The following is an 18,838-nucleotide window of genomic DNA, read 5'->3' as shown; positions in this document are numbered from 1 at the left end:
TTCAACAAATTCCAACTTCTTCCCTTATATGTTTTTTTTTCTTGGAATATTTTAACTATGAGTAATGTGCAACACACTGCGGGATGTATGACGTCACACATAGCATAAGCGAGGACAGTATGGCCCCTCCCTCCTCCTCACCTATTTCGTCATAATTGTGTCAGGGGCGTGCAAACGGGTTTTTCCACCCTGGAAGTTTCCATGATGCCGACATGGTAGTACCGACCGTCCGGCCCCCGCCGAGTTCCCCCGCTTTTGAAAAATTAATAAGAGCTTCAATTGCACATAATTGCTTTGACATATATTCACACACACACACGCACACACAAGTAGGGCTGTGAAGGGAGTTATAAATAGCGGCTGTTTGTGGTGCTGCAACTGCTGGCCGCAGGGACTCTGATGTGCATGGTGGACCCCAGAGCAAAACCTCACAGATCAGAAGCACCCCCCCGCTTCGCGCCCCCTGTGGTCCTCACTTCGGATGTGACACTCACAATAATAAAAAACAAACAAATATCTGTGTCACATGACAAAAACAACAACTGCTGCCCGACTGCTACTACACAAAAGTCAAGTGGAGTGGGATGGAACCCCGGAACATGAATTACCCACGTTTGTGGAAATGGACAAAAGTATTGGGACACAGGAAGTGACAGTGAACGAAAAGGAGGATTTGTTTATTTGCTGTGTACCGCTATTGATACATTGTTCAACTTCTTGTTTTTTTTTTTTTCACTTGAGAGCACACTTGTTGGCATCTTAGACCAGTGGTGTCCAAACTATGGCCCGGGGGCCATTTATGGCCCACCAACCATTTTTCAGCGGCCTGCGGCACATGCTAAAAACTATTTGTACTGTTGGTGGAGACTACCACTACTAGTATTAAATTAATTTTAGATTTTCTATGAAAACATACAATTGAACTATTTACAAGTAAAATGGGAACATTTATCTTCCTAACACTGAGGAGATAAGGTGAATAATTGGGAATAGATTTTTAGAACCAAAAATTGTTTCTCCGAATTGTGAAGCTATTATATTGATTAACTGCTTTAAAAATAGTCAGATAACTGCAGATTGCTGTTGTTTTGGTTCTGTATGTGGGATTTGGCTGCTGTTTAATACAGGGGTGACTAATGGAATAAAAGGCTGGGCCACCCTAAACTTTTTTACCTCATTTCATTTTACAATTGAATATGTTTTCGAAGTAACTGCAATTTATAAACAATAGACAATTGCTTGACTGATTATGGCGCAATGTAATGAACTAAAATGTAAAATTTTTAAAAGCGGCCCTTGCATCCTTAGATTTTTCTGGATGTGGCCCTCAGCGGAAAAAGTTTGGACATCACTGTCTTAGACTCTTGCCCATATACATATCGAGTCCTTATGTATTTTTTTCTGCAGTTGTATATGCAAAAAGGAGAGAGAAGGGGCTTTGGGCTGGAATGCAAAATGTGAAGCAGCGAGGTGAAGGCAAAAACAAGGAGCATGCCTCAACAAAGAGAACATACCTGCTGGAGGTTCACGGAGTTTAAAGAGCTCAGCCTGAGCGGCAAGATCCTGTCCACGCACACACACACGCACACACACACCCTCAAGGCCATTCTGTTACACCTGGTCACCTTTATCCGTTTCAGTCCCCCACACCCTCAGCCTTCCACACACACACGCACACACCAAACATTTCCCAGTGGCTGACACGCAATTCCCATGGCTATCTCCCTCAGCAGATAAAAGTAATTATTCCAAATGTACGCTGTCAGCTTGTCTGATCCTCGCAAGAAAATCTCCAGTCAGTCACAAGCTGCACACGCGTACAACAAAAACGTAAAATGTGTCCAAAATTAACACAAGAGGTGCAAAAGTGTTGCGGCAATGTGCATGCCAGGCCAGTAGTTGGCGATATCACTTGCTATGTACTTAATTATTTCATACTTAATTACTTAAATATACATCACATGTAGTTTTTTTTTTTCTTGGTTTGACTGTTTTGTTTTAAATGTAGTTAGTTTTCATTAGTTTTTACAGTAAGTTTGTTAGATTTTTCTAAATATTTTTTTTTTCATTAGCTTAAGTATTACTTTTATTTTTCTTTCACTATGGAGTATTTGTTTAGTTCAAAGGGGGGAAAATATTGTAAATATTTAAAGTACAATCCTCAAACAACTATTTGACCTTCTTTCTTCTGTACGGCCGAACAGTAATACTAAAATAAATGCATCTAAAATGAACTCTGATAAAAAACAAAGGACATTTTTGCTATCATTGTATAGTTAGTTTTATAAATGAAAGATGTCATTTCTGTTAGTCTTAGTGCTTTAAAAAACAATTTTGTTTTTGTTTTATGTTGTTAATGATTTTTTTTTTCAATTTTTGATTTTTGTTAGTTTTCGTTTCCACTCAATAACTCCTCCATCTATGTAAACATATTTATTTTATTTTTATTATGTTTTTCTGTTTAAAAAAAATCATTAAAAAAAATGTAATTTATGTATAATTGTATTATACTGTATTTCTATACTATACACGGTATAAAATAAAATTGTATTTAACTTTTTTTAATTTAATAAAAAATTAATATAAAACAAAATATAATGTGACTTGCCTCACAGAACCAAGGTTGTTTTAGTTAACTCAAACTAACGCTAAAACTAAAATACAAAAAAAAAACGTTAACAAAATAAAATGAAAACAAAAATGCTTTTTAAAAGAATGAAAACTAACTGAAACTACATTTTGTTTACAAAACTAACTACAACTAATTATAGCAAAAATGTCCGTTTTAGTCTTTGGTAATTAATTTAATGCATGAGCCTTTGGGGATGATTTTAAATGTGACTTTTAGTAGATTTATTTTAATAAAAACCCGAATAATGACGTTTGAAAGTATGTCACACAGAAGTGACGTAGAAAAGCACCTTCAGATGACGTCGCTCCCATGGTGTTTTTTAAATATTGCGCACAAGTAATATACTTTTTTTTTTTTTTAAACTAAAACTAATACTGAAACTAACTCAAAATTAACTAAAGCTAAGCATTTATTAAAGAACGGAAACTAATAAAAACTAACAGAACCACCCTGAAAACTAATTAAAACGAACTACATTTCAAAAAAGAAACTCAAAACGAAATAAAAACTAACTAAAATGAAAAATTCCAAAACTATAATAACCCTGCACAGAACCAATTGTGTTCGTAAATTGAGGACTACTTGTAAACTTGATGAAAAGTTTAATATGGAAACGGTTTTTGAAGACGTTATTATATATAACATCCCCTCCAGCTCGTTTCAAGAAAACCTCCCCCGTTTGTCCCAACCAGATCCAAAAGAAAATTGAAGCTCATAAACAAGAGACTCGACTGTACTGACTTTCAATTTGAACTTTTCGCCATTTGCCCTTTTATGAGCCAGGCGGGGACCCCTGGAGGTGGAATGGGGGATGGGCCCGGGAGGTCTCGAAGCAACAAAAGAAGACGTAGAAGAAGAAACAGAAGAAGATGGCGCAGGTTGAGGTTGAGGAGTGGTCGCCATTGAGTGACATCTCGCCTCGTTTGCGGCGGCCTCATTAACAAACAATACGGCTGTGAAATTGCTTTAATGGCAAAGTCATAAAATTGCTATTCTGCTCACAGATGGCCTCCGGGCACTGGGAGGATTTTGGCAGGATTACGACGCCTTGCCCGCGTGCATTACGCTAAGTTGTGTTCAGAAAAAAAACAAAAATAAATCTACACTTCCTCTATATTAGGGATAATTTTTGAAAAATAATCATAAATGAATATATGTTTTCCCTTATTATTGCAACTGCAGAATGATTTGATTCAATATGGTACAGCTGAGTTAAAGAGGGTGAATTTCTTCTCATTTTACATACATATGAATGAACTTGTCAATACTGTAGAAGTGTATATTTATATATAAATTACATTCGAGCATTTTCTTTCCACATATTAATGCCTCCGCCTTTCTGCAAATGAAATAAATTAACCTACTTTCCCCTCTCCCACACTTGTCGACCTCTCCTCCCCACTGCTACAGAAATTACCCGTCTACGAATTAAAAAAAGAAAGACAGAGAAAAAAAAAAAAAAAAAAAAAAAAAAAAAAAAGAGTCTCGCCCACACACAAAACGCGGCTCGACTTTATTTCAAACGCGCGAGCTCTTGTTTTTAAACGACCCCGCCAATAAAACCAAGCTGTTGAGGTATAAAAGAGCCAAAAGGTGCTGAGAAGTACAAAGACCCCCGCCCCCATTCACCCTCCACCCCCCTTCTCTTTCTAATGCTTTGCCTGCAATGCTTCTTTTCAGCTGCAGTTACTCCACAGCCTCACACAGGAATATAAGAGAATGTACTGTATTTTAGTGGGGAACTGTACGTTGTATTACAGTTCTAAGTGGTGTTGTTGCACAACGCTGTTCATAAACAATCTAAAGATGCAATATTTTTCAATTATTTCATTGTCAAATATTGCTATTAGCATGTATTAATCTCATGTTCCACTAATAAGGTAAGGGAAAGTGAAAGGTGACAGTCTTTTGAATGATGCCTCATTGGGTGGTCCACATGTCAATCAAATACAAAATTAAACAGTCAGAATGGGTGAAAGAGACAATTTTTGGTCACCGTTGAGAGCTCGTAGTGAAAGGTTGATTTTCATTAACCTTGTTGTTGCGCTTTTATTAAATTTGTGTCAAAAATGAAGCTACACAGAATATGTCTAGAGGTCACAATTATTTTTTTTCGTTGGTACAAAAAGACAGATTTCATATCACAGGTTAAAAGTACCGTAATATCAACGCTAATTTCTGTTAGCCCGTCAATGACGTTTCACATGATATGTTAGCATTAAGCTAACTAGTGATAGACCGATACGATACAGATTATTAGTAGTCAAAGAGGCCGATAACCGATATTTCAAGCCGATATTCATTTGCAGTAAATTAGAAAAAAAAATATATTTGTCTTTAAAACTATATTGACAGATTTGTTCAAAAAAATTATAACAAATATTGCGGAGCTCCCAGGGTCATTAGCATGTGTTAAGCTAAATTAAAATAATAAGAATAATAATAATTAAAAAGCAAGTAAATCGATTACGAAAGATTTCTACTGTAAATAAAGTTTTCTAAAATTTCAACATAATTTCTTGATGAATTTATTTTGTTTTAAATAATAAAAACTATAGGAAGTTCCCATTTTTTATAAAGTGGAAATAGATCCATAATAGATCCATAAATGAAAAGTTCCCTGCATCTCACTGAGTAGCAAATGCATGTGATGTTTTGTTAAGGTTCATAAATCATTTCAAAAGATCTTTGCAGTGAAAAATTGTCTGAATATGTTCCAAATGTGTTTACGATAAGTAAAAAGTGACTGTGAACATCTTACAATTCCTGATGAAAACCCCAAATTCGCTACGTTCACAAGGATTCACAAGCTCAGTGAGATGCTAGCTTTATCGGCCTTCAGATTAAAAAAAATGGCTGATGCTGATATTTGTCAAAATGCCAAATATCTCAAACTTACAATAATAAAACCCACAAGACAGTGAAGATTCCAAATAATTTTCTGTATGGAATCCTACTAGATTCTAACAGCTAGCTCAAAGGAGACACAAGTGGAGTGCCATAACATTTTTATTGAAGCAACACGTTTTGTTTTGATTGTCGACTCGCACAGCTGCTGTGGAACCAGGCCGTGTTGTGACCCGAGCGTCCGATAAAGTGGGAGTGGGTACCATTAATCACATTGCGCGTATGCTTGGCAAAAAGCAAACATCAACACAGTGGCGCGCATTAGCATCAGCTGTTTAATGGCTGGCAACTGAAATGGGGACGGCGACAACTGCTCAACCGGATCCAAAAATGTTCGCTCGCGTCGCAATCTGCCAATAGTGGAAATGAGCGTTTTGCCGCCGCCCTCCAGACGCGATTATTATTTGCGCGTGGAGAAAACAGCCAGATCAAATGAATTTAGCGGGTAGGTGGTTGGTGTGTGGGGGGGCTGACACTTGGGATCTGACAACAGAGTCAATTCGGCTAATTAACTGCCAATTAGCGCTCCCTAAATGAGAGGGATCATGATGCCTGTGTTGGCATCGCCGCAGACTCCGGCATACCCCCCCCCCCCTCCCCCACTTCTCGCCGCCAATCGCGCGCACTGCGGCGGTATATTTAGAAAGCCAGGGGCGCAACATGGCCACCAACAGAAGTCCCAGGTTGTAGCCAAAAAAAGGCGCTGACATTTCCATCTGGGTCAAAGTTAAGACGGATGAAAACGAAAAGGAGGATGTCGAGGAACGCTCAGGAGACTTGAAGATCTTCAAAGATTTTTGGAAAAATGAGAAGCTCGTCGTCATTTTACGATACATTTGGAAAATATGACGATTTCTTGTTGGCCGCCAAAACCGAAAGGATCATAAAAAAAGGAACATAAAAGTCAGTGGTCCTACAGTTCTTACTGGCCGGAGACGGGAGGTTGGAAAATACTCTGAGAGGAACACGTTGCTGGCTTTGTTGGAACTTTTTCTTGGACATGCACATGGCAAACAAATATGTGCGCCGCTTTAATACAACGCTGACCTTCAAGTTAAGACTCAAACAGAATCAAGTATGTGACTCGTGCAGGGACAACATGAGCGTCAAATCTCAACAGCAGCATTCCACATTTCGTTAGCATTAGCATGATTGCCTTTAGGCTAACGAGCACAACATACATCAATGAAAAAATATGAACGTGTGTTTTTCTTATGTTTATGTGGATCCTCGGTCATCCAGATCATTGCTTGCGGAATTGGTGCAACTACACTCGTTTTGTTTGTTGCATTCATTGTAACGTTCAATAATGACTCTAGCAATTATGCCAACAGACTAATGATATAGCATGGAAGGAACCAGGCCTATGAATAGTCAAAATCCCCATATAATTGACACCTATTCAAATGAATTGCCAGAAAACAAGTTTCTTTAAAAAAATGTAAAAAAAACAAAAAACAAATGCTGCTAATTGCTCCAATATAAAAAAACAAAAACAAAAACAAATATTGAGAAAAATATTCTAAAAATTTCTCTGAGGAGAACTGCGAGAATTCGGCAAAATAAAATGTGTTTTATATCTCTTGATATATGTGGAAATTAGGTGACAAAACTACTTCAAAAATTTCAAATTATTGAATCAAATTATTTTTAAAATACTGTGAACACAATTGTACATGATTCTCATATCATTCAGTAATAAATGTATTTTATTAGGAATTATTATTCAGACTTTAAGTTTTCTTCCATGCATTATTTACCTAAAAAATATGTAATTAATTCAATAGTTTTCATTTTTTTAACTGCCCCATAATTACAAAAATAAATTGCATAATACAATTTTTTTTTAATTGAGTTAGACAATTACTCTGAAAACATTTCACTTTTTAAATTAATTTTAATACTTTACAACAAATGCTTTTCCATACAGTTGTTAATAGCAATTGAAAACATATTTGTGATATAATATTTTTAATACCTGTATATAATATAAAATCATAACTAATGGTGGCATTTATTTTCATAATAGTAAGGATTCATTACCGGTACTTAAAAATGAAGCAAAAATGTTTGAAAAAAAATTCTTAACATTTCGTTTCTTCTATAAATTGCAATACATTTTTCGTCTCCTTTGCCCCCTTTTTTTTGTACCTGCCTGGGATGCCCGCTCATGCCACTCATATCGCCAGCTGATTGATCCTTTCATAACAATAATAATTATAATAATAATAATAATAATCGTGTACTATGCCCTCGGTGGTGTGACTGGCCGCATCTTATTGCAGCTATTTCACGCCGTCAGTGGGCACAGGCCGTCTGGCGCCGTCGTCTGGCGGATATCCTTCCCTTATCATGTGACCTGTGCTCCGACACGGGGCAAAGGTTGGCCGAGAGCCGCCCCCGTGTCTTAATAACTCACTCATTGTATTCCTTTCTGCCGCTAATTAGAGCCTCTCTCTCTCTCTGCGTATAAGCGCGTATTCCCCCCTGGGCTGTAGAGACGAGCCAGAGGAGTAAAAATAGAGTGTGGCTTAGTGCCCTCTTTATTGTTATTAGTGCTCCATTGGCACAGCAGTCCGTCATCATATATGCCAAGAGGTGACATATTCTCTCTTTTCTGGCTGCCTGCGAAGACGAGGGAATAATGAGCGGACGATTTCCTGCCTTTCTTGTAGCCGCCTTTCTCTCGCCGTCATCCGTCATCTCGTGTGTGTTTATGCGCCGGTTGGCTGCGTTGCAGTGCTGGTAAATAAAGGCGGGATGTCGTGCTGGGTCCCATGCCCAGAATCCGGTCAGGCCCCATTTAGCTCCAAATGATTGGCCCGTCGAAGGCAGCGAGAGACGGCGTCCTACTAGCTAGAAGCTTCACCTGGTCGTCTCGCAATCTGTGTCGGATAACCGCCAAGGCCCAACAATCCCAAAATGCGCACAGCTTACGGTTTTCAATCTTTCCAACCGTCATTGCAACAACCTCCTAAATCCTCACGTTTCAGGTGACCCCATAAACAGCATGATTGTTCAACTATTAACATTACGTCGTCAATGCGTGCTAGCCATTTTGGAAGAGAAATTTGGGAGCCGTACCCCGCGTAAAATGGGTGGATAGAAGTTTTTGAGAAATCCTGCTAAATACACATATGGAGGCAATTCTTTTCTTTTTTAATGTGGAGAAAAAAAATGAGCCACACCTCACATAAAATTATTGGATAGTAGCAATAGAACTTTGCCATTTTTCATTTTTGGAGAACTTAGATAAATAATAACCATGTAGCTGCACTCTGAATACTGGTTCTTGGAAAATAGTTTCCCTGAGAACAATTGGGAATTTGACCACAAAAACGGCTCCGTATTTTAGAGCTGCACTCAACATAATTTTACTGGAATGTTTTTATTTTTATTTATTTATTTATTTTAACAGTAATCATACTAACTAACAGGGTTATTATAGTTTTGGAATTTTTCATTTTAAGTTTTGTTTTTTAAATTTAGTTAGTTTTTATTAGTTTTCAGGGTGGTTCTTTTAGTTATTTAAAAAATGCTTCATTTTAGTTTAGTTTTAGATAGTTTCAGTATTAGTTGTTTTTTCTTAATGTGTATTACTTTTGTGCAATATTTAAAAGAAAACAAAAAAACACTATGTCATCTCAAGGTGCTTTTCTATTGGCTGCTGCTTGATGACGTCACTTCTGTGTGACACGTTCAAACGTCCTTTTTCCGCTTAATATGAAAATAAATTTACTTAAAATCACATTTAAAATAATCCCCAAAGGCTCATGCATTAAATTAATTACCAAAGACTAAAACGAAGGACATTTTTGCTATAATTATAGTTAGTTTTAGTTAGTTTTGTAAACATAAAATGCAGTTTCAGTTTGTTTTAGTTTTTATAAAGCATTTTTGTGTTTATTTCGTTAACAAAATTGTTTTCTGAATTTTATTTTAATTTTATTTTTTGTTAGTTTTAGTTCACTAAAATAACCTTGATAATAATCAACAATCATCAATGGTAACTTTATTTATTTTTTATTTTCCGTCCTGTACTTAGGAATCCTGACCAGTGCATTAAAATTTTAATCTGGAGCCACACCCCATATAAAATATTATTTTCTATCTGGTAATTACAACAATAAACAGCGTTGAAAACAGAATTTATCTTTCTACAGAGTTCTCCTAAGATGTGCTTATAAATGTAAAAAAATATCCTTTATCTGCACCACATATGAACCTGGCAGAAATCAGTTTGTGTAGTAAACATGCTAGCTAAAGCATTCACCATTTTTCTATTAATTATGTTAGAATTGCGAAATGCGAAAAAAAAAGAAGGGCTTTTTGCAAATCTACATACAAAGAGAAAGGACCAAAACCAATCTCCTTAGCGGAGGTAACTAAGGGTGAACTATGCACTCACAATACCTCTGTAAATAGCAGGAGAGGTCACAGAGACACATTAGAAATAACATGTACACACAGTATGCACACATTGGCTACCATTAAAAGCATAATCAAGTAGCAGCAGAATAGTGGACTTTAACCTTTTCCTGTGTTTTTATTAACGGTGGCCGACTAATGCGTTCAGGTGAGGCTGTTAGCGAATGATGCAAACGGGAGATAGCGACTACAAGAGACGAAAGGGCGGATGGACTTAAGCTTTTAAAGCGGTTGTTTTGGGTGCGTGCAGGTGAGCCGCAGGTAGAAAAGGGAGGACGGTTTGCCGGGTGGGAGGGGAGCGCCTGCAACACAGGGCGGCCTTGTGCCGTCGCCTGACCCGCAATTGTGGCGGAGGACAAAGCCCTGATTCAGCACATCCTTTCCCCCATGGGGGGGAAGAGGGCTGGAAACCCAAGACGGCGTCCATCCAGCCCGACGCCCCCTCCTCCTCGACTAACCACCGGCCGCCGCCGATCCGCTGTCTCTCGATCTGTCTTTGGCCCGTCACGTCGGCAGCCGCCACGCATCAAAGGCAAAGACAGAACAATGCGAAGGACTAGCCAGGAATTTGAAGAGCTTTTATTTTTAACAGGAATTTCGGACGGCAGCGGTGTGTCATCATGTCCCGGGCGGCCTATCTCAACGTGGAAAGAGAAACCGGAGACGGGCAAATAAAACAGTTATTTGAAAGCAGCGGGATATTCGTGGTATAAAACAGTTCTCCCTTAAAAATGGATGTAGCATCAGCAGACTTTGTAAGAGCACATTTGAATGACAACGCAAATTAAAACAAGCTTCGATCACATGATAGTTGAGAAATGTGTTGTTGTAATATGCATGCCAGGCCAGTAGTTGGCGATGTCACTTTAGAAACCAACAAAAGCAGCAAGTCATCTTATTGCGCAACTCTATGGGTTGAAAAATCCCTCATGGGATAGAATGAACTATTTATCCCTCTAACAGTTAACTAATTTGCTCCCAAAAAAATATAAATATGTCCTATTTTAAATAATACCAGTGTCCCAAAGACGTATTTATATGTTTTTTTTTTAAATGTTTTTGTTTTTTTTTATTCTCGAGCATACAGAAGGCTTCGATGCCGCCTCAGAACTAAAGAGAATGGTTGAAGCAATGGTAGTTATTCCAAAAAACGTCCAGCGGGTGGCAGCAGAGTATAAGAGAACAACCAGGGCAATGTTGTAACAAGCTGTTTCCCGACAGTTTTAAACAGAATTGTGAATAATGATGAAACTTAGATATATTCTAATGCTAATTGCTGAAAATGGAAACAGATAGAAATATACTTTTTGTTCCTGATGAAAGAAGAGACTCTAATATTTCTTTTGGTAGGTTCCATGTTTTATAGCAATAGCAATAACGTTTTTATAGCAACACAATATTCTGTGGGCCTTGCAAAATCAGTCAAAATCCAGTAAAATAGCAGAAGGGGGTTACTCCAGTGAAAATGGCTGCGAGTGAATGTGTTTACATTTTTCCCAATATATTAGTTGTATTTATTGTGTTTGTTTTCGTTAACTATGACAGTCTCGACACTTTTGCATCCATTAATAGATGTTGAGCAATATCGATGCTAATCTCTTGTAGTCCAGAACACTCAGAACTAGTCAAACACTCAGATATTTTTCCACTTTAGGGACATTTAGTCAAACAACTACCCTGACTCTAAGCTTTCTCATGATTGTACGTGTTCTTTGCGAACCCAGCACCACAACCACTCGACCACGAGAAACGCACCCTTTTCGAAAGTCTATCTCTGCCTGCTTCCCGGTTCCTGTTGTATTAATCACCATGACACAGGCGAAGCGACTCAATTTTCTGCTCCCGTAGGTAACGTGCGCGTCACGGCGAGCTCTGAGACGGCTGGCGCGAGCCATGAAAACAGGCGGCTAATCTTTGCTTACCGGTGTAATTGAAATGCTATCCACACTGTAGGGTGCATTAAAGTCTGATAACAGCGGTTCCTGTGGCCAATTTAAGTAGTTCGGCTCGGAGGGGGAATAAAGCAGAAGGGTGAGGGAGGAACGGGAGGTTGGGGGTGAGGGGGGGGGGGGGGGGTGAGATAGATAAGGCTGACAAACCAGGCTAATTCTGCAGGCATGTTTCTCATTGTGATCCAAGAAAAATGAGACGGAAAAAAAAAAAAAATGAATCGGCGAAGCTAAAGAAAAAAAAAAATCAATTGACCCTCGGGTGGCTTGTCGGCCCGCACGCCTGATAAACCTAAAAGCTTCGTTAATGTGGCCCGCCTGTACCCGGCAGATAGAGCACTTTGTAAATGCACCCGCTTTGATAAATATATTAAGGAAAGCTGCGAATAAAAGGCGCAGACTTGTCATTTGTAAATAGAACCCCCCGCTACACGGAATTAGAATGATAAAATGGGGTTCCATATAATTACGTTTGTGTAAGACCTGAAATCCGTGCAAATACCTTCCCGGCGCGCTGAAAGGAGCCTGTCACTTCAATTAATCTGAACATCACCCTAAGAATGTACGGAACCAAATTAAGCCGCAGATAAAACCGGGGCTAGTATTTTGATAAGTAATTCCTGTATCATTTCTTTGCTTCTGTGATCATTTTATTTAATCCACCACCCCCAGTTATGTGCTAAGCCGTCTACAAAGGCCTCACTGGCCTGGCCACCGCCACCTTAATCCCACCGTATAGCTGCCGTGCACCGAGGAGGGGGCGGCTGGCGCTTTTTGTGTGGGGGCACCGGTGGCGGAGATTGGTATGGGTTTTTTGGGATGGCAAGGGTGAGCAAAAAGGGGGTGGGGTGGGGGTTGAGGGGTGCTTGTGGGTGTGGGGGCTCCAGGGGTAGCTTATGATCTCCCTTAAATAGACCGCAGTCAATACATGTGCATCAAGCCACAAAGAGGCGCTGACTTAAGCGATAACCGGAACATCCTGGTTGCTAACGCATAATAATATTACAAAGCGTGTGTGTGTTTACATGTGTGTGTATTTGGGAGGAAGGGATGCACATAAACGGTTTTCACAGTTTAGGAAAGAGGTGGGGAACCTCAAAGAAACGAGCTAAACCTTGGTAGCTTTTGCTGGCTAAGCTAGCCTAGCAAGTGCAACACATACATAAATCTAAATAAATATGACTCACTCTCTGATAGCTAATAAAATCATTAAGTCAATCAGCAATAGATTAATACAAATGTTGGAACCAGGACCATTTAGCTAGCCTCGTTAGCTTTTCCGCTAATGCCACAAATCGCAACAAGCCTCCTGATAGTAAAATCGGATTAGCCTCTGGGTTAACAGCTATCAAACAAAGACAAAGGTTGATTTTTGAGAGATTCTTATGACAATGCGGATGACCGCTTTATACATGCTTGCTAGTTCGCAATTCACTATTACGATCGTTCAAAAGCAATTAGCAATAGACATTGCAACCAGTTAGCCTTGTTAGCTTAGCTGCTAGCTACATGGATTTACACCCAGTCCTGTTGTAACGATCAAGGATATCAAGGAATGACATCCTTTATAGTTACTCTCATCCTAATAGTATCCTTAGCTCAGCTAGCTAAATTGCCACAGCTAGCAACTAAGACTTCCATTAGTGGCATAACTTTAGCAACATTTTTCCAGAGCTTGCATTTATCTGGGTTCATTTGTCATTGCTTGTGCAGGTGCAGATCCATGTACCGTATATATGAGGTCATAGATTCCCCACCCAGATGAATGAGGCAGCAGGAGGTTCAAATGTGGACTCACCAGTTGTTTACTTGTAAGATGGTGAGGCCCGTGTCTTGGGCTAGCTGCTTCTTCTGCTCTTCAGACGGGTACGGGTGCTGCGGGAGACAACACAAACACACTCATTAGCTTCATAAATATAGACAAGCATGCAACAGCGTTAAATTCCTTGCGGTTTGCCAGTAGCTTTTGACATTTTTTTCCCATGTTGGCTGCATTGCACTGCACCTCCTTCGTGACCTCCACCCAACCCCGCCGCTCCCTCTGCACTGTATAGACATGGGCGGCAAACGCGTGCCCGCCCACACATCAGCGCAAACATACAGACACGTATATACAATTGAGCTTTACCTGGCCAGGACTGGCCAAACAAGTTTGTCAAAACTGTCAAACTTACTGATTCACTCCCACTCATACACAATGTATAGCCTCGTCATATATGTACATAGTCAAGACTTCATTGGCACTCCTTTACAGCAAAACAGTCTGAAATTCACTGGCCAGATTGCTTAAAAACAAATGACATCAAATAATTTGGATATGCAGAAAAATCAAATGGGTTCTTATTTGATAAATTTCCCGGCATTCAAGATTAATTTTCCATAAGCTTGGTAATGATGGTATGGGGAAATATAATAATAATAATAATAATAATAATAATACTACTAATAATAATAATAATAATAATAATAATAATAATAATTTAATGGGGTTATTGTTGGTAAATGGGTCACACCATCACAAAGCTTCAATAAAATCAGTTCAATTCATTGAATCATTTTTAATTTATTCGTTTATTTCAGGCAGCGGTCAACATAAACGGGACAACCAAATCATAATTTTCCAATCAATACTTAATACTTGGCTCAAAATTTTGGGAGATTTTAATTTTTATGAAGTCAACTTCTTGTCAATTATAACTCATAAAAAATGTATCTCATTTATATATTCAATATGACCAATATTTATTGCAGTTCAGAATTACCAAACATCACTAAATTATTTTTGTTTAAATATAGACCTAATTTATGTACGTCAATCCAGTTTTTGCTAGATTTTAGATTGTTAGACTTATTACTACTGTGGAATATGTTCATATCATCTCAGCATAAGTTTTAGTGATTGGAATACATTAAAAATTTAGTTTATATATACATTGAAAAAGCTTTGGACCCAGCATGGATCCCTGGGGAACACCACAAACATTGTTAATATCTTCTGATGTATAATGTTCCATTTTAACATAATGTACCCTTCCTGGAAAATAACTTTTTAAAATTAGTCCCTAGCTACACTAATGCAGTATTGTTCAAGCTCATTAACTCATTCAATCCTGTTTTATTGGATTTTGACTGATTTTGCAAGGCCCACAGAATATTGTTTTCTATTGCCGTTTTTATAATTACTACAATTTTTTTTCACCCATTCTTTGCAGTTGAGAGGTTGCACCAAAGCATTCTGTATGCTCTAGCATAAAAAAAACCCCGTATAAATACGTCTTTGTGATAATTAAAACATTTAACATAGAACGTATTTTTACGTTTTTGGGAGCAAATGAGTTAATAAGTTTTAAATGGTCTATTGTGTCATACGCTTAAAAGTACACACTTTTTCTGTTGTAGCCCAATTGCGATTTCTTCTATTACGTCAATTATTGCCAAGGAAAATGTCGGCCATTTAAGCTGTCGTAACAGAAATTTGCTCATCTTTTCATGCAATCCTGCTAGGTAACAAAAAAAAAAGCTTGACATGTCACTTCACAAATATGCTTTTATATTATTGTAAGAATGATGGAACACATTGCAGCCGAGACGTTTCCACCCGAGGCCGCCATGACGCCACTGGTGTCGGCTCCGATGGCGGCGGCGTGTGCTGACGTACGGCACGGCGGGCCTTGGGCTGCTTGGCTATGAAGCATGACAAAACAACAGTGATTGCCACTGACAGATGTCTTTAAGGGCCAGATTAGAAGCCGGGCGCACGCAAACGAAACAAACGCGACACTGTGTTTCGCCGCGTCCACGCGAGCAAGCGCTCGTGCGCGCACAGGGGAAATATTCAGAGGGTCGACACCTGCAAAATCAGCGCGCGCAAGAATTCCTTTTAAAAGATGACACTTAAATCCTGCTCGATTTTCAGGTGGTTTCAAGCTCCATTAACATTCTTCGCCTTCAAAGAAAACACCTACAGCTCTTACTCTTCTTCCCCCCCTCTAGCTTCTTTTCCCTTGTATGCCCATAGCAGATTAACGCAGGAGCGCCTGCTAAATTAAGTCAATTGTGTTTGTGTATTGATTCTTTTTGTGCTGAAATAACAGATGCACAGTGAATGTAACAAAAATGGGGGGAATATAATCTTAATATGCATCCACACTACACCGAAAATGTATTGGGTCTTACATAGCCGATTACAGACAAAATGTCCATCCATCCATTTTCTTGACCGCTTGCTCCTCACAAGGGTCGCGGGGGGTGCTGGAGCCTATCCCAGCAGGCTTTGCGCAGTAGGCCGGGTACACCCTGAACTGGTTGCCAGCCAATCGCAGGGCACACAACGACCGGCACACACCAAACACACCAAGGGACAACTCAGAGAACCCAATTAACTTGCCATGCATGTCTTTGGAATGTGGGAGGAGACCGGAGTACCCGGAGAAGACCCACGCAGGCACAGGGAGAACATTGCAAACTCCACCCATGAAGGCGGGACCTTGGACTCGAACCCGAGTCCTCAGTACTGGGACCTGCTAACCAGTCATCCACCGTGCCGCCCCAGACAAAATGTAAAAGTTGAAAATTTGATGATTTCCTACTTGGTCATCTTGCAAAATTTGGGGAAAATCATAAGCTGTTCTTAGTGTTGCCTGTTGAAACACACTCAGATTTAATTAAAACGTGAAAAAAAGTGCACTCAATTAACAGACAAGCCTCCTCAGGTCAGACTCCTGCCTGTGCCGAGGGATTCATCTAATGTGTCGTGCTTGCTGATAAGTCAAATTATTGTAATACAAAATACACTTTTTGATTGCCAGGTGTTGACAGTTCTTTGGCTTGGCAGACAGAGCGACTTCATTGACTTGCATGCGTGTGTATGCGTGCGTGTGCGTTCGTGTGTCTGGGCACGTGCAAGCATATGAGTAAAAACATGACACAGATATGCCACTTTAACACCTCTGAATGGCTGGTGATTTGTGTTTGACGTACCCTTTTAGAATTTAGTGCAACATTATATATAAGTTAGGCGTGTCATTCGAAAAAAATTGGGGTGTCACGTGTCACAAAAATTGTAATCGTAATTAATCTTATGATTTCAATAGTTAACTCACAATTAATCACATGGAACCTATCAAAAGACAGATTCAAGTCTATTCTTTCAAAAAGTATGTTTCTCTGTTTCCATTTTGCAGCAATTAGCATTAGAAGAGAGCTAAGTTTCATCAGTTTTCACAAATCTATTCAAAATTGTAAGTAATTGAGCTTTTTTTCTACATGGTTGATCTCCTTTGCTCTGCTGCCACCTGCTGGCCGTTTGTGTAATAACTACCATTTCTGCAACCGTTCTTTGCAGTTGAGAGGCTGAATCAAAGCCTTCTGTATGCTCTAGCATTAAAAAAACGTATATATACGTCTTTGGGACACATAGAACATTAAAAAAAACAACGTATTTGCACGTTATTGGGAGCAAATGAGTTAAGGCAAACAAATGTTCTTGAAAGTAACCTAAGAAATATGTATAATGTCAGTGGCTCCCCTCCGCCTTTTCCACCATCACTTATGTGCTTTCACATTATCGTCGACCTCGGTCAAACTCACGCCCTCCTTTTCCACGCACAGAAGACAAACAGTGAGGATGACGTGGAGGAGCAGCGTCGATTGGAAATGGGAATCGGTCATTTACATTGTATGAAGGCTTCTGCAACCCATCAAGACTGCTGATGAATACACGTGCCAGCAGAGTATCGTACCAATGATAATAACGAACGGTCAGAACTAACGGGAAAGATGTCTCATCAAGGAGAGTGAGGTTTGCTAAAATGACCTGTGGAACAGCTACGGACGACCATCAACACTGCGAAATAATTTGTCAAAGGGTCAAACTAACATTGAGTCTCTTTTTATCAGCAATCTGAAACCTCTAATTTCATTTCATCAGGAACAACCAATCTGGGACAAAAAAACATGACTTAGGTGATGTTAATCATGTGTTGTGACACATTGTAAGTCACGGCTTCAAATTGTGGCCAACAATTTGATAAAGTACTGAACCCACCCAGTGTGTGTATTTTGACTCCAAATCGGGCGGGTCCTTTCCTGGTTCCACTGTATTTGGTTCACCCATATCACCCCGATTGCCTCCCCCCCAAAACCCCGAAAGCCACATGCACTCAGCAACCCTCCAACACGTCCCTTTTTACGACTGCAGGCCACCCACACTTCATGTTGTGGCAGCTTTCCTTCATGCATGTCAGACACAAACACACAAGCAAGCGTGCACACTAACGCGCAATCGCACACAAACTGATGGACTTGAGAAGCCGGCGGCCGTGGTGGGCCCGCCGGTTGCGAGGCGGCTGCAGCCGTGAAATGGGAGAACGACTGTTGCGACCCCCGAGTAACCTCGTCACGTTAATTGCGGTACAAGTGGGCGGGAATCGCAGATACCGAATTTCGCAAACGATACCTGTTGCGTCGCGATATGACGTTTGCGTCATCTATGATGGATCATGAAATCTATGCAACTTAGAAAGGAAAAAGATCAGTTCTATGGAATGTTATTGGATATGAAAGTGAAATTAATTTAAATATGAAGCTGATACATTTTTAAGGGGCGTTGAAGGAAAAAAATAGAGGGCAAATTAAGAGTTGTGGAGTCATCATTTTTTTTAATTAAATTAATTTAAAAAACTTAAATCCAGTGAATAAATAATACGCAAAAAGTACATTTGCATATTTGGTCCATTTGTTTATTTATTTATTTATTTAATTCAAGTATTCATTTATTAGTCTTTTTTTGGGGGGCACTGATTAGGAGAAAGAAATATTCAGGATCTAAATATACGGCATGCATAATAAAATTTCAAAGAAAAAAAAATCACACCATCTGGATTTTTTTTCCCTTTCTCTATATACTGAATGCATGCTGTAG

At 39.2% G+C, this 18,838-nt stretch overlaps 1 protein-coding gene across 7 annotated transcripts in view; it reads right to left on the bottom strand.

Annotated features, from left to right (window-relative positions):
- Window positions 1–18,838, bottom strand: part of LOC144031768 (homeobox protein Meis2) — a 117,573-nt gene that overhangs the window by 20,816 nt on the left and 77,919 nt on the right. For all 7 annotated transcript variants that reach the window (XM_077539190.1, XM_077539191.1, XM_077539185.1 and 4 more), the window contains exon 9: window positions 13,715–13,791. In XM_077539190.1, the coding sequence (XP_077395316.1) occupies window positions 13,715–13,791 (77 nt within the window). The remainder of the gene's footprint in view (window positions 1–13,714; window positions 13,792–18,838) is intronic.

Source organism: Festucalex cinctus, chromosome 12 (assembly GCF_051991245.1).
Source record: "Festucalex cinctus isolate MCC-2025b chromosome 12, RoL_Fcin_1.0, whole genome shotgun sequence".
Lineage (NCBI taxonomy): Eukaryota > Metazoa > Chordata > Actinopteri > Syngnathiformes > Syngnathidae > Festucalex > Festucalex cinctus.
Note: the sequence above shows the minus strand (reverse complement) of the source record. Positions and strands in the feature narration are given on the sequence as shown.